Source organism: Salmo trutta, chromosome 3 (assembly GCF_901001165.1).
Source record: "Salmo trutta chromosome 3, fSalTru1.1, whole genome shotgun sequence".
Classification (NCBI taxonomy): Eukaryota; Metazoa; Chordata; class Actinopteri; order Salmoniformes; family Salmonidae; genus Salmo; species Salmo trutta.
The window spans coordinates 6,373,493-6,393,767 of NC_042959.1; the positions used below are offsets into that span (position 1 = coordinate 6,373,493).

General features: G+C 41.2%; 2 protein-coding genes across 5 annotated transcripts; one reads left to right on the forward strand and one right to left on the reverse strand.

Annotated features, from left to right (window-relative positions):
* Nucleotides 1-2,071: 2,071 nt before the first annotated feature.
* On the reverse strand, nucleotides 2,072-17,712 carry LOC115167155 (matrin-3). 3 transcript variants are annotated; one of them, XM_029721314.1, is made up of 20 exons: nucleotides 17,667-17,712; nucleotides 15,626-16,628; nucleotides 15,187-15,248; nucleotides 14,911-14,949; nucleotides 13,030-13,139; nucleotides 12,522-12,586; nucleotides 12,247-12,363; nucleotides 8,348-8,473; nucleotides 7,972-8,154; nucleotides 7,682-7,821; nucleotides 6,933-7,575; nucleotides 5,277-5,403; nucleotides 4,958-5,100; nucleotides 4,711-4,839; nucleotides 4,509-4,631; nucleotides 4,258-4,388; nucleotides 3,763-4,075; nucleotides 3,365-3,524; nucleotides 3,039-3,154; nucleotides 2,072-2,696 (listed from the first exon to the last, which is right to left on the reverse strand). In XM_029721314.1, the coding sequence occupies exons 2-20, from the start codon at nucleotides 16,415-16,417 to the stop codon at nucleotides 2,634-2,636; spliced, it is 3,582 nt and encodes a 1,193-aa protein (XP_029577174.1). In that variant the 5' UTR covers nucleotides 16,418-16,628; nucleotides 17,667-17,712; the 3' UTR covers nucleotides 2,072-2,633. The 3 variants fall into 3 exon arrangements, with proteins under 3 accessions (XP_029577174.1, XP_029577183.1, XP_029577166.1); XM_029721323.1 differs by lacking the exon at nucleotides 17,667-17,712 and having other exon boundaries at nucleotides 7,682-7,806; nucleotides 15,626-17,660; XM_029721306.1 differs by lacking the exon at nucleotides 17,667-17,712 and having other exon boundaries at nucleotides 15,626-17,660.
* Nucleotides 17,713-17,724: 12 nt separating this feature from the next.
* LOC115167170 (polyadenylate-binding protein-interacting protein 2) lies at nucleotides 17,725-20,158 on the forward strand. Of its 2 annotated transcripts, none has more exons than XM_029721337.1 (4): nucleotides 17,725-17,828; nucleotides 18,108-18,276; nucleotides 18,461-18,640; nucleotides 19,423-20,158. In XM_029721337.1, exons 2-4 carry the CDS (start codon nucleotides 18,139-18,141, stop codon nucleotides 19,477-19,479), a joined length of 375 nt encoding a protein of 124 aa, XP_029577197.1. In that variant the 5' UTR covers nucleotides 17,725-17,828; nucleotides 18,108-18,138; the 3' UTR covers nucleotides 19,480-20,158. The 2 variants fall into 2 exon arrangements, with proteins under 2 accessions (XP_029577197.1, XP_029577207.1); XM_029721347.1 differs by having other exon boundaries at nucleotides 17,768-17,876.
* Nucleotides 20,159-20,275: the final 117 nt, after the last annotated feature.

The following is a 20,275-nucleotide window of genomic DNA, read 5'->3' on the forward strand; positions in this document are numbered from 1 at the left end:
CAAACATAAACTGGAAAAATAAATAAATGTACATTTCTAAAAACCTTTTTTTGCTTTGTCATTATGGGGTATTTTACTGAGTTACCATTTAAATACAGTGCATTTGGAAAGTATGCAGACCCATTCACTTTGTCACGTTACAGCCTTATTCTAAACACAATACTGTATAATTACAAAGCAAAAATAGGTTTTTAGAAATGTTTGCTAATGTATAAAATAAAATATGAAATATCATATTTACATAAGTATTCAGACCCTTTACTCAGTACTTTGTTAAAGCACCTTTGGCAGCGATTACAGCCTCGAGTCTTCTTGGGTAAGACGCTACAAGCTTAGCACACCTGTATTTGTGGAGATTCTCCCATTCTTCTCTGCAGATCCTCTCAAGATCTGTCAGGTTGGATGGGGAGCCTCAATGCACAGCTATTTTCAAGTCTCACCAGAGATGTTCGCTTGGGTTCAGGTCTGGGCTCTGGTTGGGCCACTCAAGGACACTCTGAGATGGGTCCCGAAGCCACTCCTGCGTTGTCTTGGCTGTGTGCTTAGTGTCGTTGTCCTGTTGTATCCTTCAACCCAGTCTGAGGACCTGAGCGCTCTGGAGTAGGTTTTGATCTATATCTCTCTATACTTTGCTCTGTTCATCTTTCCCTTGATACTGACTAGTCTCCCAGTCCCTGCCGCTAAAAAACATCCCCACAGCATGATGCTGCCACCACTATGCTTCACCGTAGCGATGGTATTGGCCAGGTGATGAGCGGTGCCTGGATTCCTCCAGACGTGAAGCCTGGCATTCAGGCCAAAGAGATCCTTCTTGGTTTCATCAGACCAGAGAATCTTGTTTCTCATGGTCGGAGTCCTTTTGGTACCTTTTGGCAAACTCCCAAGAACGCTGTCATGTGTCTTTTCCTGAGGAGTGGCTTCTGTCTGGCCACTCTACCATAAAGGCCTGACTGGTGGAGTGCTGCAGAGATGGTTGTCATTCTGGAAGGTTCTCCCATCTCCACAGATGAACTCCGGAGCTCTGTCAGAGTGACCATCGGGTTCTTGGTCACCTCCAAGGCCCTTCTCCCGCGATTGGTCAGTTTGGCCAGGCTACCAGCTCTAGGAAGTCTTGGTGGTTCCAAACTTCTTCCATTTAAGAATGATGGAGGCCACTGTGTTCTTGGGGACCTTCAATGACGCAGACCATTTTTGGTACGCTTCCCCAGATCTGTGCCTCGACACAATCCTGTCTCTGAGCTCTACGGACAATTCCTTCAACCTCATGGCTTGGTTTTTGCTCTGACATTCACTGTCAACTGTGGGACCTTATTTAGACAGCTGTGTGCCTTTCCAAATCATGTCCAATCAATTGAATTTACCACAGGTGGACTCCAATCAAGTTGTAGAAACATCTCAAGGATGATCAATGGAAACTGGATGCACCTGAGCTCAAATTTAAAGCTCATAGCAAACGGTCTGAATACTTATTTAAATAAGCTATGTTTTTTTATTTTTAATCAATTTGCAAAACATTTCTTAAAACCTGAAGTCTGTTACAACGCCAAACTGCAGTCAGGTCAAGACCCTGGTGATGCAGATGAGCTTCCCTGAGACGGTTTCTGCAGAATTTCTTCAGTTGTGCAAACCCAGTTTTATCAGCTGTTCGAGTTCATCCCGCAGGTGAAGAAGCCAGAAATGGAGTTTCTGGGCTGGCGTGGTTACACGTGGTCTGCGGGTGTGAGGCCGGTTGGACGTAATGCCAAATTCTCTGAAATGACGTTGGAGGTGGCTTATGGTAGAGAAATTAACATTCAATTCTCTGGCAACAGTTCTGGTGGACATTCATGCCAATTTCACACTGCCTCAAAACTTGAGACATCTGTGGCATTGTGTTGTGTGACAAAACTGCACATTTTAGAGTGGCCTTTTATTGTCCACAGCACAAGATGCACCTGTGTAATGATCATGCCGTTTAATCAGCTTTTTGATATGACACACATGTCAGATGGATGGATTATCTTGGTAAAGGAGAAATGCTCACTAACAGGGATGTAAACAAATTTGTGCACAACATTTGAGAGAAATAAGCTTTTTGTGGGTATGGAAAATTCCTGGGATCTTTTATTTCAGCTCTTGAAACATGGGAACAACACTTTACATGTTACGTTTATATTTTTGATCAGTGTACTTCCTCAACCAAGCAATGCAATTATCTGAATGTCTGCATGGGAGGCATCTATAAGTTCAAATGATCAACCAAGCTCCTTATTTTAGACTCTAACCCTAAAATAACTGGTTACATTGTTCCTCATCTCTGCATCACAACAGTTGGTGAACAAAAGACCAGCATCTGAGAGGGATGTAGTCCTACGACTTTAATATAAATCAAAAAATGCATCTTGCACTTACATTTATAGCAAGATGAGTTGTCAGAAAACAAACAAAACCAGGCATACAAAACTCAATACATTCTCCAGATCCCTTCATAGTTGGTTCCTCCTGGTACAGTGCATTGGTTAAAAGTAAAACTTAAAGCTCTATAGCTAAACATGAAAGCCTAAAAAAAAACTGCCGAAACATCCACTCTAGGGTTACAAACTAACTCTATCCATGCATGAACACTTGATCAACAGTTCGACACGTGTAAAATCCTACACAGGAGTCTTCATCCCTGTGCTACTTTGAGCTTTGGCCTTCTCTTTTTCCAGATGTTTCTGAAAATAAAAAAAAAGGACTTCATTTATGTTTCAGAGGATATAATTGTTCTTAAGCTGAACACTGTTTGATACCAAGTGAGAGACGTATTGGTGTGTTCTGTGTCAGAGCTTTAAATGACTGCTTAGATATTTTGGTATATCTGATAATTGACTAAAACATTGTATATCCCGTGTGGCTCAGTTGGTAGAGCATGGTGTGTGCAACGCCAGGGTTGTGGGTTCGATTCCCACGGGGGACCAGTACGGAGAAAAAAAAATGAAACGTATGCATTCACTACTGTAAGTCGCTCTGGATAAGAGCGTCTGCTAAATGACTAAAATGTAAATGTATATGTTTACCTTGAGTTTTTGGTAGTGAGATTGACTGCTGCAGTGAACCTTCTTGGCTGTCTCCTCATTGGAATAGAACAGGAAACAGACTCTACAGTAGTACCCCATCTTCACATATTCAACACCTGCAATCAGGCAACAGAGTCACTATGATGTTAGGATGTAACGTGTGAAATATACAGTACATATATAGTTCTAATGTTTATGTTTTAGACAAGATAAGAAGTTGCCTCACGGAAAAAGATGGTTATTCTATATGTTATTAAAAAAAGGTTGTACTAAACACACAGAAATCCCTTTCCCTCTAAAGAGTATTAATCTCAGCATGTCCTTACCCACTGGGTTGTTAGGCTCATAAGGCCCCAGAGGAACCGGGGTGGTTGATGAAAGCTTCCCCTCGGCCTGGGATGGTGTGCTAGCGGTCTCTCCATTCTCCTCAACGCTTCTCACACTCACTATGGAAATGGGTGCCTCGTTTTCCTCCGTTTTTATGTTCTACAGCGTAGAGCAATAGACCGTCAGTTCCTTAAGTTACTACTTTTGGTTGACAAACTAAAACTGCCTCGGATTACATCCCAAAATGGTGTCAACTTCCCCATCAGATCATCACTGAGGGATTGCTGATGATAACAGCAAACTACGTTTGACCAAAGCCCCATAGTGTGTTAATACGGCTCACAGTCCTATGTGAATATGGTGCCATTTCAGAACAACCTACACCAGATAAACTTACCATGTCAGTGTCTATTTCGTGTACAGTTGAGTTCTCAGAGGGTTGACCGTATTCCCCCTGGACCCCCTCCTCCTCCTTCCTAACCTCTACCTCACTCTGCTCAGTGGGCGCCTCCACCATCTTCTCCTTGTCAGGCTCGTCTGCTGATGAAGATGCCGTCTCCTCTCTGGACTTCTTGACTGGAGGTTCTTCATCCTGTTTGGCTGAGCTTTTGGCTGCTGAGCTCCTATGGGAGCTTGTTTCACTGCCTGATCGCTCCCTCTTCGACGGCCTCTTCTCCTTCTCCTCGGAGTCAGGGGCTGGTGGTCGGTGTCTAGTGTGGGAAAGAACATTTCATTTCAATTCAACTTTATTGTCCCAGAAGGGCAATTTGGTTTAAGGACATTACATATGTTACATTACATACAGTACAAAGAGAAGTATTTAGTAGTGACAAAAATAACTTGAAGTGTACAATGCTCACACCAAATACACCAACTGTTTAGTTTGACTCACCCGTATTTGAGTTGTTTGTACTTCCTGCTCACGTACACCGTTAGCCGCTTGCCTTCCAATTTAGGGGGCGTGTCCTTGTAGGTCTCAGCCATTCTCTCAGCGTCCTCTCCACGTTCCATCTCAATGAAACACTAGAAATTAAAGAATAAACATGTGATTTCTACCGTATCCCACTCATTCACCCATGAGGCATTCCAAAAAAAGCTCTGTAGCTGAAGAGAGAACAAAATATTGAATTAATATTCAATTACCTCGTTGCGAGATCTGTTCAGAAAATAGCGTCTCACTTTGCCGAACGGTTCAGCAATTTTCAGGAGGGAGGCATCAGAGGATTTGAAGTGTGGAATCTGTCCCACGTATACCACTCTCCCACTCTGCAAGAAGAACAGGAACATTACAAAGAAGTTCTACAGTAGAAGGTTGGCAAATGGAATCTTTATGTACGGAGCTCACCTGAATGGTAGCGTATGTCTGTGAATGGTAGATTTTCACAGATTTCCCACACACCGTTGGTGTTACATTCCCACTGTAGAAATTGACCATTGCTTTCGCCTCTTCTTCCGAAGTGAGTTGCAGAAAGGCCTAGATTCACCAACAACAACAAAAAAGATACACAAATGGTTAGATGTTGACGTCCATCATACTGTTTTTGCTTCACTGTCAAATTAATTAACTAATAAAATCAACCAACTAACTTTACCTCAGGTCTCACGTCAAGCACCAGGTGCTGAACTACTGTACCGAAGGGTTTGGCCAGGGCCAAGATCTCGTTCAGAAAACCATAGGCTCGTTTAAAGCCCACAACGTTGACCACTCTCAATCCCCCAATTTTCTTAGAGCTTCCTGCAAAGAGAGAATGAGAGAGAGAATTACACAACTGTTTCCTTTTTCAACAATAGTTGCTGTAGCCTATTTTATGTGGGCCGACACCGTACCAATGGGTTTATCAATTCCACAGGCGCTGTCATCAATCATCCTAAATGAAATATCATGCTAGAGGTGAAGTTAATGTTGTTTACTTGAAGATGAGTATTTTTCTTTGGATGAGGAGTCCTGTCTCTCCAAGTCCTCGTCCTCTGCCAGCTCATCCAGAGTCACAAAGTCATCCATGTTCTCTGGGAAATCCTGCTCCATGCTGCCCTCCTCCTGTCGGAAAGGAACAACATGTACGTCAACATATAAGTTACATGTTCATTACCATTCAAAAGTTTGGGGTCACTTAGAAAATGTTCTTGTTTTTGAAAGAAAAGCACATTTTTTACCCATTTAAAATAACATCAAATTGATCAGAAATACAGTGTAGATATTGTTAATGTTGTAAATGACGATTGTAGCTGGAAACGGCTGATTTTTTAATGGAATATCTACATAGGTGTACAGATGTCCATTATCAGCAACCATCACTCCTGTGTTCCAATGGCACGTTGTGTTAGCTAATCCAAGTTTATCATTATAAAAGGCTAATTAATCATTAGAAAACCCTTTTGCAATTATGTTAGCACAGCTGAAAACTGTTGTTCTGATTAAAGAAGCAATAAAACTGTCCTTCTTTAGACTAGTTGAGTATCTGGAGCATCAGCATTTGTGGGTTCGATTACAGGCTCAAAATGGCCAGAAACAAAGACCTTTCTTCTGAAACTCGTCAGTCTATTCTTGTTCTGAGAAATGAAGGCTATTCTATGCGAGAAATTGCCAAGAAACTCTGCCTTCTAGGCAGAGTTCTTCTGTCCAGTGTCTGTGTTCCTTTACCCATCTTAATACATTTTTTTATTGGCCAGTCTGAGATATGGCTTTTTCTTTGCAACTCTGCCTAGAAGGCCAGCATCCCGGAGACACCTCTTCACTGTTGACGTTGAGACAGGTGTTTTGCAGGTACTATTTAATAAAGCTGCAAGTTGAGGACTTGTGAGGCGTCTGTTTCTCAAACTAGACATGAATGTACTTGTCCTCTTGCTCAGTTGTGCACCGGGGCCTCCCACTCCTCTTTCTATTCTGTTTAGAGCCAGTTTGCGCTGTTCTGTGAAGGGAGTAGTACACAGCGTTGTACGAGATCTTCAGTTTCTTGGCCAGTTTTATTGCTTCTTTAATCAGAACAACAGTTTTCAGCTGTGCTAACATAATTGCAAAAGGGTTTTCTAATGATCAATTAGCCTTTTAAAATGATAAACTTGGATTAGCTAACACAACGTGCCATTGGAACACAGGAGTGATGGTTGCTGATAATGGGCATCTGTACACCTATGTAGATATTCCATTAAAAAAATCAGCCGTTTCCAGCTACAATCGTCATTTACAACATTAACAATGTCTACACTGTATTTCTGATCAATTTGATGTTATTTTAAAATGGACCAAAAATGTGCTTTTCTTTCAAAAACAAGGACATTTCTAAGTGACCCTAAACTTTTAAACGGTAGTGTATGTCAACATATTAGTTACAGATTCTATATATATCTTGAGAAATTGGTTACATATTCTAAATATATGTGGACATATTAGTTAAATATTCTAAATATATGTTTACAATATGGACAACAATCAGAAAAGGCAGATAAGTAATTGTGCTCAACAGAACTTAGTCTCAAACTGAACAAAACACAAGAGTAGCGCCAACTTGTAAGCAAGACAAATATAATATTTTCTTGAACTATAAAAGTTTTCTGTTTTTGACCAACCTGATCTGCAGGTAACTGTTCTTCATGCATCTCTGAGCTCTCTGCTGGCCCTGCCGACGGCGAGTCATCCTTGTCCTCGGTTTCTGGCTCATCTGTAGTGGCTTCAGTTTCCATCTGTTCACTCTCAGGCTCTGCTTTCTCCTCTGGACCAGGGACAGTCCCTTCCTCCACCTCTGACCCCTCAGCCTTCTCTGTGACATCACTACTGCTCAGAACCTTGGCAGTGCTCGGAACGTCATCTGAGTCCGGAGCAGGTTCTTTCTCCTCCTGCGATTCCAGACTGGTGTTGGCAGCAGTTTCTGGGTCTTCCGTCACGGCTTCAGCATTGTCCGCTGACGGCCCAACATCATGTGAACCCTGGTCTCCCTCTCCTTCATACTCCTCAGCTTTATCTCCCTCTATCACACCAGCCACCACGTCCCCTGATCCCACTCCCTCACCCTCTCTCCCTGACCCCTCTCGCTGTCTCCCTGACCCGCCGTCCTCTCCTTTTGGTGGTTCCTTCGTGTCCTCTTTGGCTTTGCTGCTAGAAGAAGAGGACGATTTGGTGCTCTTGGAGGAGGAAGATTTGTCTTTGGGCCCAGTACTACTGCTCCTTCTCCTTCTCTTGTCATCCATCATTTTGTTGGAGCGATTACTCACACTGTTACAGACAGACAACAATCAGTCCAGAAAGCTCTGTGAAAAAAAAGGACAACTAAGTCCTCTAACATAATAATGAAGCACTGAATCAATCTTGGAATTCTTACTTTAAGGTCTTGTACTTGGTACAGATGTTTAAGCGGACACTCTTTCCCTGGATGGTCAGCGGATTCAGAGTGTAGTACTTCACCAACATCTCAGCATCCTCTGCAGACCCCAGCTGAACAAAAGCCTTGGAAGACGAATGCTAACGATACATTTTAAGCATTCATGACACATCCAGAAATAAATACAAAAATACTGAGAATAATATAATACAATTAACATGTGCAATTTAGCAGACGCTATCATCCATACATTAGTATGATTTTTATACAAACAGAAGAGTAACTTTTACCTCTTCAGTTAGAAACAAGTGTTTCTTCACGATGCCGAAGCGCCGCGCGATGGTGAGGAGTTCCTGCTTCTTCTCATTCTCACGCGGCAAGTTGGAGAAGAAGACTACCTGCGATTGGTTCGCTGCCGCTGGCTCTTTGCCTTGTTTCGCCTCCCGGTTGATTCTCTCAGTTCTGCTGTCTTTCTGTATTCAGAAAGAGGACAATATTACGTCTGCTGATCTGCATGCATGATCACTGCTTGAATTGAATGGGGGTAGTTAACGGTCAGCGAAGTTAGAAACGCAGCTGAGTGATTTGAAGTATTTCAAATCTACACAGCAGATAGATACAGGCAAAACTAATGAAAATAGATGAATAAGGGCATTCCAATATTACCTGAATCACCATGAGTTCTTTGGACAGATAAAGGGTGATTTGTTTCCCATTCAACACCGCTGGGTTCTGCTGGTAGTAGCTCACCACATCCCTAGCTTCCTTATGAGTCTCCATTTCTAAAAAGGCCTGTGGAGTAGGAATACACACCATGAACCCTACAGGACCAGTCAGCAGGTGCTCTAATACAATGCCATCTGTTTACTTCTGTTAAATGAGGCAATAAGTACAAGTCAAGTTTTAGTTTTTTTTTTTTTTTTAAACCTAAATCTTCACAGACAGTTACTCTGTTATTCAAAGTGGAGTTCACGTTGATTTCCGTTGTACTGCAATACGTTACTGGTTTATTCCCACCAGGGATGCACGATATATCGGTGAACATATCGGAATCGGACGATATTAGATAAAAATGCCAACACCAGTATCGGCCCGATGTCTAGTTTAACGACGATGTGAAAAACCGTTATCAAAGCTGACGTGCATACCTATATAATGTACATGACGGAATGACGCCACGTAAAATTTTGCGCTACACGTGCAACACAGCATTCCTAACCTAGCCCACAATGTCTGCTGTGTGGATCGAGCAGTCAACACGTCGAACACTCATTTCAAAGAGTAAGAACATTTTAGCAAGACAACTCAAAGGGGAAATCCATTAACGTCAAGATAATGGAATTCATTGCCCTTGACAATCAACCATTCTCTGTCGTGGGTGATGTTGGCTTTCGCGACTGGTCGAGCACCGGTACGCAGTAACGTTACCAAGTGCGTTATTGTTCAGATGTTTCCCTACCGGAGTTAAACAGTAATAGCGTCACTGCTATTAGCTTCACGACATACTATGGAACGCCGGTTGGGTCTTTGCGTGTCAAAAAAGATACATGTCAAATAACACTATTTGACAATAACACTATTTGACACGTTAAATAAGCTTTCAATTTGACACGTCAAATAACACAGTTCTATTATAGAATGTTGTGTGTTCTGAATTTGCACGTGCAAGCCAAGTGCCATCACTACTATCAGTAGCACTGACAAAGCTGTACAAAAAAAGTCTGCAAACAAGCAAACACCGGCCACGAACGATGTGTTTACAATACCGCGTTAGTAATAAAGCATTATTTGTTCGACCGCAACTTTTGGGGTAGCTAGCTAGCACCAATACAACCAGCCTGAAAACAATGACCAGTAGAAACTGCAGTCATTTTCCCAATTCTTAGCAATGATTTAGGAATCCTTGTGAGGAAGTTTTAGCTAGGTAGCCACTTGTTGTTTGCCTATTGAAATTGAACTTCAGTTCATGAAAATAAATAGCTAGCCAGCTACATAACCATGTTGCCCAAAGCTAACATTATAGACAGCCAGCGAGCTTCATCTGGCTAGTGAGGCTCGACCGGACCGGGTTCTGTGTTGTGAAGTTAGCCAAAATAAGGATTAGGCACAATAGTGGCATTTGCGGTTTGCCTTCAAAAGAAAAGTACCTCTTTGAAAGTGATGCAGAAGGTTACATTTGGTGGAATCATGTCATATTTAGACTAGATAATGTTAAACAAGGTTGGAATGTGAAGCAATGAAATGGGGTATCAGTATACTCTGACACCCACAGAACACAATGGTGAAGAGTTTATGCAAATATTAGCGTTGTAGCTCTTATCTCGGGACTGTGACTGTGTGAAATCACCTCCCCAGTCAGCCTATTGTGTGTATTGACATTCATATTGCACTGTATAACTTTACCTAAGGATTGGGGATCAATAAAATGGGGGTAACAGTCTATTTAATACCCAATATATATTTTCCCAACGTCCTCCTCAGAGTTATCAGACTCCAAAACATCCAAGCAGTATTGTTTTTCCTCGGGAATAGTGTTCAATACACATAGGTTGACAATAAATGTGGCTCAATTCATAGTTGTTTCAGAGTCCCACAATAAGAGCTACGATGCTAATGTTCTCTGGGTGTCACTGAGTAGATTGATACCCCATGTCATTGATCCGCAATCCATAGGTAAGGCTGTACAGTGAAATAAGTATGTCCCCAATGCAATTCTAAAGTATAATACATCCAGTGTGATTTCAACAGATTTTTGTCAAATTAACAAATTAATGTATTTTGTTGATTTTATATAACATTCCAACCTCGTTTAGCATGATCTATTAAATTATGGCATAATTCTACTACTTGTATTCCCTTGCATCACTGTCAATTACATTTTGAAGTCCACTACTGTGGCTAATCCTTATTGTGGCTAGCTTCACATAGATGGGTCCGACCACCATTAATCAAATAAGAACTGTCTTATAAATTAGGGTTATTTAAGATGACACCTAGCTATATAGTTAGCTAGCTAACTATATAGCTACTGAAACAGATGTCATTTTGCTATGTTTTTGGGGAAGAACATCCATGAGCTAGCTTTTTTTTACGACCAGCAACTTTACCAGCATATCGATGAATCATTATGACATGAAATACGAGTGATAGTGTAATCAATGTGTAATAACTACATAAAAAATGAATGAACGAGTTAAATTATTATTGTGACGTACAGTTATTCAGGTCCTGATTGGTCAACAAGCTTATTTGACACGCTATTTGACGTGTATCTGTTTTGATACACAAAGACCCAAACGACGTTTCATAGAAATCCTGGTTGAGAATGAAACGACTGAACAAATGAACAACCAAACAGCACAGCAAGTAAGTTAAAGAAATAGGTTTTGATTATGTTTTACTGGTGATGGGGACATACGTAAATGCCAACAAAATAACTTTTTGGTCAGTGTGGTGTGTGTAACCTTTAACTAGGCAAGTCAGTTAAGAACACATTCTTATTTGCAATGATAGCCTACCCCGGGTAAACACGGATGAGGCTGGGTCAATTGTGCGCCGCCCTATGGGACTCCCAATCACGGCCGATGTGATACAGCCAGGATTCGAACCAGGGACTGTAGTGATGCCTCTTGCACTGAGATGCAGTGCCTTAGACCACTGCGTCCATGTGTGTGTTAACTATTTAACTAGAATGATTAAAAGGCCGCTAAAATGTTAAATATGGGTTATCGATATCGTTTTTTTGTTGGCAAGGAAAATATCAGGTATCAGTATCAGCCAAAAATGTGCGATAGGTGTGACATCGTCAAGGCAGGAGACAGAAAAACAACGTATTGATAAAGTAAATATTGAACAACAATTCATATTTTTGTATAGAAGTGTTGGCTGTAGCATTTACTTTAAAATTGTTCAATAGGCCAATAACTCTTACAGAATGCACAGCCAGTGTTTGGCACCCTCTATAGGCAGCATGCATTTGAGTTTCAAAGCCACTGCAAAAAATTCTAAACATTCTGCCCACACCTCTACAAAAATGTGATAATTTGCTATTGCGCTTTAGAAACTGTCATGGTCTTGTTCCAAATCATAGAGCAAACGAGGGCGTTTTTGTTACCATTAAAAAGGTGAATGGAGGGCGTTTTTGTTACCATTAAAAAGGTGAATGGAGGGCGTTTTTGTTACCATTAAAAAGGTGAATGGAGGGCGTTTTTGTTACCATTAAAAAGGTGAATGGAGGGCGTTTTTGTTACCATTAAAAGGTGAATGTAGGGCGTTTTTGTTACCATTAAAAAGGTGAATGGAGGGCGTTTTTGTTACCATTAAAAGGAGAATGGAGGGCGTTTCTAGGCAAGGTTGTAACGCTTGCTCACGAGTGCAGAAATATAGTATGGCTCTGACATATCAATTTTTATTTATTGTGTGGAAAACATATGTATATGTTGCGTGCGACAGATTGATAAATCGCAATAATTTGTTGCGCACGCAAATCCTAGAATCTCCACGTACGCCAAAATTTAGTGAGAAATGTATAACTGAGACCTCAGGCACAAAGTGTCGTGCTTTACCTTGTTCTTCAGAACCAGGTGTTCACAGAGAGTTCCAAAGGGTTCAGCCAGGGCTAACAAGGCTTTGTTAGACAGAGGACTCTTCTCATATTTGGCCACCACTACTTTGCTTCTGATCTGATGAGAACAGTTACAAAACAGGTTGAATCCATCACTTTCACACCAAAGACACACCAGTAAATACATTTTGATTTGTGGAGGAGTTACTTGGTCACTGCATTACAGTAAAGAGAATTGTATTTTATCAAGATAATATGACAAATTAAACACATTACCTGCTTAAGTGCCATAGAGTGTTGATGTGGCTTGCCTGTTCCAATATTAGATCCAGCACCACCACCTAAACGAAATGATAATAACACAGGGCTTTTATATATGCGGCTTTTCAAGGACCCACAGTCACTTAAATTACAACAGTGGCCAGCTAAACAAAAGCAAACATGGATTGCTAGCTTACTTGGTCTATAGAGTGATTACAGGGTCAGGAAGCCAATATGTAATTTGGGTGAACTAGGCCTTGCCCTTCAATGATAATGATAACATGGTAATGAATACAAAAAAAATCACCAGTAAGTGAAAGCAATAAGCATACCTTGGTTGCGTGCGAAAATGCACCCTATTCCCTATATAGTGCACTACTTTTGGCCAGAACCCATTAATAAGGAAGTAGTGCACTACTTTTGGCCAGAGCCCTATGGGACCCTAATCAAAAGTAGTGCACTAAAAGGGAATAGGGTGCCATTTCAGACACAGACGTAATCTTTCACACAAACACAGAATTACCCCAGCCGGAGCTCATGCGACCTCCTCCAGCCTGCTGCCCACCGCCCATGGGGATTGGTCCCAGGAGACCGGCTGATTGATTGGTGGTCTCCAGTAGATGAGACCCACCTCTGAAAAGGGACAAACATGAGATTCAGTCTACTATTATACAAGACTGATTCATCCACGTATTTAAACGTGCAACTGCACTTCCTGATTTAGCCTCATTTTAGATTTGGTTAATTAAGAAATGGTAGCGGCCATTACTGAATTCAAACGCTAGTTGGTTTCAGGGTGTGGTTTGATGTGGGTGTCTCGTGTGTGTGTGTGTGTGTGTTCACAGATGGGAAGAGTTAGACAAATTATTTCCACAATTAACTTTAGCAGTCTGGTGTGCGACCGTGGTAAATTTGCTTTGACTTTGGATAGCCTATCTCCGGGGCTAGTTATAGACCGTCAATAAATTACACAATGTAAATGAGACAATATTTTCATGTTGCATACCTTTTAGTTCTCATTAAATGCTTTCAGTATTTGAGGTTTTTAAGTCATTGAAATTTGGATTTTAACATATAGTCCCATGTACATTGTGTAATTTACCGATGGTCCCCAACTAGCCCATATGGATATCCAAAGTCAACCCTGATTTACCACAGGCATTACGATCAGGTGGCGTGCAACTGCACTCCGAATTGATGATTACTAGTGTGCTGCCAGCTGTGGGCAGGATTAAAACAAAGCCAACTTTCATTTATGTTGTGATGCAGTCACGACTGCAAGTCTCACAAAACTGTTTTGGACAAGACTGACTTTATGACCAAAATGATTCTATTTATACTTTGTAGTAAATTTTGACATTCTAATAAATGTTTCACACTCATATTGATGCCACACAGCCTGTTTTCAAAATGAGAAGTCGTTTTTTTAGGGTAGTTGCTCTTTAACATCAAACCACCTGAAAGGTTCTGGTTTACTGTGTTCTTATGTTCTTTAACAACCTGAAAGGTTCTGGTTTACTGTGTTCTTATGTTCTTTAACCACCTGAAAGGTTCTGGTTTACTGTGTTCTTATGTTCTTTAACCCCCTGAAAGGTTCTGGTTTACTGTGTTCTTATGTTCTTTAACCCCCTGAAAGGTTCTGGTTTACTGTGTTCTTATGTTCTTTAACCCCCTGAAAGGTTCTGGTTTACTGTGTTCTTATGTTCTTTAACCCCCTGAAAGGTTCTGGTTTACTGTGTTCTTATGTTCTTTAACCCCCTGAAAGGTTCTGGTTTACTGTGTTCTTATGTTCTTTAACCACCTGAAAGGTTCTGGTTTACTGTGTTCTTATGTTCTTTAACCACCTGAAAGGTTCTGGTTTACTGTGTTCTTATGTTCTTTAACCACCTGAAAGGTTCTGGTTTACTGTGTTCTTATGTTCTTTAACCACCTGAAAGGTTCTGGTTTACTGTGTTCTTATGTTCTTTAACCACCTGAAAGGTTCTGGTTTACTGTGTTCTTATGTTCTTTAACCCCCTGAAAGGTTCTGGTTTACTGTGTTCTTATGTTCTTTACAAACTGTTGGGACTAATATTTGCAAACATGTTATAACAACCGGCATGTGTGTGTGAGAATTTTTTATTTAACTAAGCAAGTCAGTTAAGCACAAATTCTTATCTAGAATGACGGCCTACACCGGCCAAACTAGGAAGAAGCTGGGCCAATTGTGCGTCGCCCTATAGGACTCCCAATCACAGCCGGTTGTGATACAGCCTGGATTCGAACCAGGGTGTATGTAGTGACGCCTCTAGCACTGAGATGCAGTGCCTTAGACCGCTGCGCCACTCGGGAGCCCAAGAAAGAGAAAGTGAGAAAGAGAGAGCGAGTGTGTGTGTGTGTGTGCGCAGGCGGGAGACACACATACCCTCTGCTTGTGGCCATGTGTGGATCCCATTCTGGGTACCTAAAGATCATGGGAGAATATTGGTAAAAAAATGGCTGGTGGTAGCACACATTTTTATTATAAGACAAAACTCCAAAAAAGTTCCTTTCTTTTTACAACAGGCACGGGAAAAGATGTACACAGACGTTTCAGTGTGTATCACCTTCTTCGGTGTTTATCTGAACATTAGTGAAAATAACCTCATTGCTAAAAGGCCTATACATAACATAGTGTGTTTGAATAGAACGAGTAACTTACATTTGCAGGAGGAGCCTCTGGTTTTCTGCATGGCGTAATCCATCCGTGTGCTGGTTCCACTCCTGCAGACCAAGACAACCACTGGGTGAGTGACTGATTTACTGAATACATACACTGTATACATGAATTGGCTCCCACACCAATTAGAAAGCAAAGGGTGATTAAACTATGGCTCTTCAAAAGGAGAAAGAAGCTGAATAAGTGGAGATATGATGCTAATATAAACTTGTTGAACCATTACTTTTTGTGTACAGTAGGATTGGCTTTCGTCACTTGATAATAAAAAGATAAAATATTTGATCATAAATTCTGGTCTTGAATTGAAAAAGTGTCCGTGTGTGCATGACAGCAGCAATCAAACTGAGATCAGAGTAGACAGTGTGTGTGGATGGATGAAACAGACAGGTAAAGTGGAAAAGGAATTGGAGTTACTACTCACCATGGTAGAATGCACGTCAAAATCACAAAGCGAGCACACATGGGGAAACATGTGAGGTATAACTCCTAAGAAGTCCTGCACTTTGCCTTGGGACGGGGAACCCATTCTCCTGGTCATAAAGACACTGTCTGCCGCTGAGGTGGGACCCATGCCCATACCGCTGTAGCGATCATGGGAAAGATCTGAATACCAGCCTGGATCTCTTCCACCACTGCCGTGGCCATAGTCAAGTTCATACCTTCCAGCTGGAGTGTCTTGAATGGAATTGTAGCCCAAGTCTCCTTGCTGAGCGTGGGCCGAAGCTTGCCCCATGGAACCACCCAGTCTTCCAACACGCATGTCATCCCAGTTGTCTCTGCCGGCTCTGTATGCGGGCTCAGAGGAGAGCCCGGACAGGTCCCCTCTAGAGTTGCCTGCCATGCGTCTGTCAGAATCCACCTTCCGGTTCTTAAGCTGCATTATAAGCTGAGGCAAGGACTCCACACTAATGTTTTCTTCTGGGATCTGTGCCAGCACGTCTAGGTCAGCGGGCGACAGGCCCAAGCTGGCAAACAGCTTCATGGAGTTGCCAATGTGGCTGCCACCACGACGGGACAGCTGCGGGTCATGGTCGCCCTCACCACCACCCATACCTGAGGACATGCTGTGCAACTGTCTGGAGGTTGAGCCATGATGGAGGCTGTCTGAACGCTGTTCATTCATGCTGAAGTTGAGGGTCTCAGCAGCAGCCAGGAGCCCGCGTCCCACAGCAAAGCCTTTCTGAGAGGTATCAGATGGAATCTTCTGGGACATGGCCACTCTCAAAATGGCTGACGTGCTCTAAACTAACTCAACGTGAGACTTCACGGTACAAGAACAGAATAAGGAAGCAGTTAAGGGAGGGCCAATTTAAGTCTTTGATCGAAGGGAAGATTCAGTCAATTCAAAAAGAGACAACGACGTGGCAACAAGTCAATGTGGATGAGGAAAAGGAAAACTCTCCTCTTCATCTGATGGAATATTTCTGCAGAAACATAATGGTGAAAGTGTAGGGTGTAAGTTCTTGTCTGCCACCCTACTCCACAGTTAGCATGGGGACATGGAGGTGCAAACAACACTGTCCGCAGCCAGGTTCAGTTAGCCTACAATGTACAGATAGCAAGTGTAGAGAGGAGGGCCCAATTCAAATAGTAGTCAATTGAACTGTGTTCAGAATCAGACTGTTAGGTTTATATGAAAGAAACAGGAAGAATCATTTACAAAGCATTGAAGAGAGACAACTCACAGAAAAGGAGGGAAAAGTACAGCAAAGATTCAGACGTGAATTGACCTCATACGAAAGTAGAGGAAGATACTGTATATCATGAACTGTATGTCATAGCCAGAAAAGAAGATTGATTAACCCAAGTTTGATCTTCATAAAACAAGGACAATGCTCACACTTTATCAGATGAAACAGAATAGGCCGAGTGGACACAACTTGAAGAGCTAAAATTTGTAGCTACTAGGTTACAATGAGCAGTGGGGTTTGTGATAAAAATGGAATTTGGATCCAGTCTCTGATCAGGAAAGACTTGGATCAAGCTATAGCAAAGACAAGAGTATAGAGAATGTATCGCAACATTAGCTATCCATCTTAAAAAAAAAAAGTTGCTAGCTAACACGAGATGCAGCTAACCGCAACAGCTTTCGTCTGTACTGCAGCTGTGCAGCCAAAAACATCTGCACTCAGTGTGTGAATATTTGCTTAATTCTGTCCGTATTAGATATAAAAACGTTGTTTTGAAGATGATAGCAACTAACTAAATGTTAATATGCAACAACAGAACCAACATATTTGATCTGAAAGGCCTCTGGCCTAGTTAGCTTGCTAAGCTAATTTAATGGCGGCATTTAGCTGCATGTTTTCACGATGAGATGTACATTATATGCTACAACAACAACAACAAAAATTGGAGTTCTATGAAAACAATATATAGTTGTAATTTTGTAACGTTTGTTATTTTCTATTGAAAAGGACGTTTTTTCCGTGGTTAAGGAGCTCAGTGTTTATTGTCCTTACCTGCGCAGGGGGGGTGATGACGCTGTAGCGAGCCAGGGAGTCTGCGCACTAATCACGTGGGAGGGTCACATGATTTCTTCAGCATGTAAACAAACATCCCCAGCAGCCATTCTTTACACGATCTGAGTTCAACTTACACCTCCAGCTTTGAAATTTCACCGGGTAATTTCACCGTTGTGAAATATCGTAGAGATATATGACATTGCTGTGGTCCGTATAAAACAGAAATGAGTGTCCTTACTTGCTGCTTTTAGACTTTATATCGAGTCGTCTTAATAACAAAGGCAGACAACACGTGTCTGTAGATAGCTACGCTGTTGTCATACTTAGCATTTTGAACTGTACTGTGTGTTTTCCCCTAGTCGTTGGTTGTTTATTTCTGTGTCTTATTATTACTGTGTTCTGAAATATTGTCTTATTCCTGTTGTTCTGTTTTTGCAGATATAGCTAACTTGTCTTGGTTACAGCCAAAATGAAAGACCCAAGTCGCATCAACAACACACCAAGCCTCAGCAACATAGAATTGATCCTACATGGACAGTTCATCAATGATGACAATCCCTTTGCTGAATACATGTGGATGGAGAACGAGGAGGAATTCAACAGACAGGTCCTCTACTTATTCTGTCTATTGATGATGTACTAGATTAGGTAGCTAGTTGATGTAATTTCTCATGCCTACACCACACACAAAGAAATACCTATTTTTGTAATGGTAATGTATCGTTATTTATTTAATTGATAGTGTTACGAAGAGTTGGGTGTCTAAAGTATGTTGAATGCTTTTTCCACAGATTGAGGAGGAACTGTGGGAGGAGGAGTTCATTGAGCAGTGTTTCCAGGAGATGTTGGAGGAAGAGGAGAACGAATGGTTCATCCCAGCCAGAGATCTCCCTCCAACCCTCGGTCAGCTCCAGGACCAACTAAACCTACTGGTCCTCAGTGACACAGGCATCGTCGACGACGACCTGGCGGTAAATGTTTCAGAGTTGTTTTGTTTGTCCAGGTTTTATGAAAGTTAAGTCTGTGGAAAGTAGCCATTTTAGTTGGCCTAGTCCCAGTTTCGTGTTAGCCTCGTAAATACCAGAATGATTACCTCTGCGTGTAGGGATCCATTCATGTAAACGTGCAGGATCAGGCGGCTAGCCAGGCTAGTCTCGTGTGGCCATCCTTCCAAATCTGTTCTCATCAACTCGTGAAAAGCCTGTGTTTCTGAGGCTTTAATATATATATATATATATATATATATATATATATATATATATATATATAACTAGGCAAGTCAGTTAAGAACAAATTCTTATTTACAATGACGGCCTACCCCGGGCCAAACCCGGATGACACTGGGCCAATTGTGCGCCGCCCTATGGGACTCCCAATCACGGCATATATATCTTATATCTATAAATATATATAGATAGCACATATATATCTTGTTCTAGTTTCAAGTTTTATTAGTCGTATGTACGGGATACACAAGGGATACACCATCCAATGAAATGCTTACTTGCAGGTTCCTTGTCGACAATGCAACAACAATAAGAAATAATAAAAGATAAGAATACGAACAGGAAGTAAATGGCTCAGTAGAATCGAATAAACATTTTAGCATAAGTATAAAGTATGATTTTTGTCAAGATGGCACAGGCTGGAACATACTGTACAAATAGTCGGCCTATGACATCGCCATTTGTTTGGATTGAATAATCTCTGTAAGCTTTGATGACATTTTCCCTCGTGTTTTTTTTCTGTTTAGGTTAACAGCAATTTGAACCCTGAAGCGCAAGAATTCGTACCAGGATTGAAGCACTGAGACTAGTCCTCTGATGAACGAGTCATCTGTCCACACTGAAGCCAGCGTAGGAAGATCTGTTGGAGTTTTGTTAATCTGTTGCACTTAATGTGTTGCCAAAGTTTTCCAGCTAGCCCTGCATGTTTAACGTTTTGAATAATGTTGTGTATATAAATCATGGTTTTTTTGTAACTCTTCTGAATGTAAAAACAGCCAGAAGACCTTTTTTACTTTTATTTCCTTTTTGAATATTATAGGCCTATGTTATGTAAGTAGTTCTAACATACCTGCTTTATCAAATAATAATTTTCTGTTCAATCAAAATTAGTGGTTCATTACAAAATCAAAATACATTTTTCATTAGATCTTGGCTTGCATTATGAATTCCTTTTATTGAAATGCAGATTGTAAATAGTCCGGGTGGCCATTCGATTAATTGTTCAGCAGTCTTATGGCTTGTGGGTAGAAGCTGTTAAGGAGCCTTTTATTTTCATTGCTCCTCTACTTCCTGCCATTATTGTTCAGAGCCTGGTGCTTGATATCCTACTGCCATGTAGATGTTGACCTTAGATTTTTTTTTAATGCACATAAAAAGGAAAACTACTGTATAAAAATGTACCAAAAGTATTGCACAAACATACAAAAAAAAAACATATATTTTTTTCTTAAAGTATTTGAAAATAAATATTGATGGATGGACTATATATTTGTGATTTCACACAAAAAAATAAACATGGCTCCCTCATAAATGTATACTCTTGAATACCCTGTTTTCATATAGTAAACAAACGGCAATCGACTTTTACTTTGTACAAAT

Bases quoted from the DNA above. Each gene is read 5' to 3' on its own strand.
- LOC115167155 (XM_029721314.1), bottom strand. From the start codon at position 16,417: ATGTCCCAGAAGATTCCATCTGATACCTCTCAGAAAGGCTTTGCTGTG. The intron at 14,950-15,186 runs GTAAGTTACTCG...CATGATCTTTAG, and splicing joins CAGAGGCTCCTCCTGCAAAT to GTACCCAGAATGGGATCCAC. The intron at 4,389-4,508 runs GTAATTGAATAT...TTTAATTTCTAG, and splicing joins TGAACAGATCTCGCAACGAG to TGTTTCATTGAGATGGAACG.
- LOC115167170 (XM_029721337.1), top strand. From the start codon at position 18,139: ATGAAAGACCCAAGTCGCATCAACAACACACCAAGCCTCAGCAACATA. The intron at 18,277-18,460 runs GTCCTCTACTTA...CTTTTTCCACAG, and splicing joins AGGAGGAATTCAACAGACAG to ATTGAGGAGGAACTGTGGGA. The intron at 18,641-19,422 runs GTAAATGTTTCA...TTTTCTGTTTAG, and splicing joins TCGTCGACGACGACCTGGCG to GTTAACAGCAATTTGAACCC.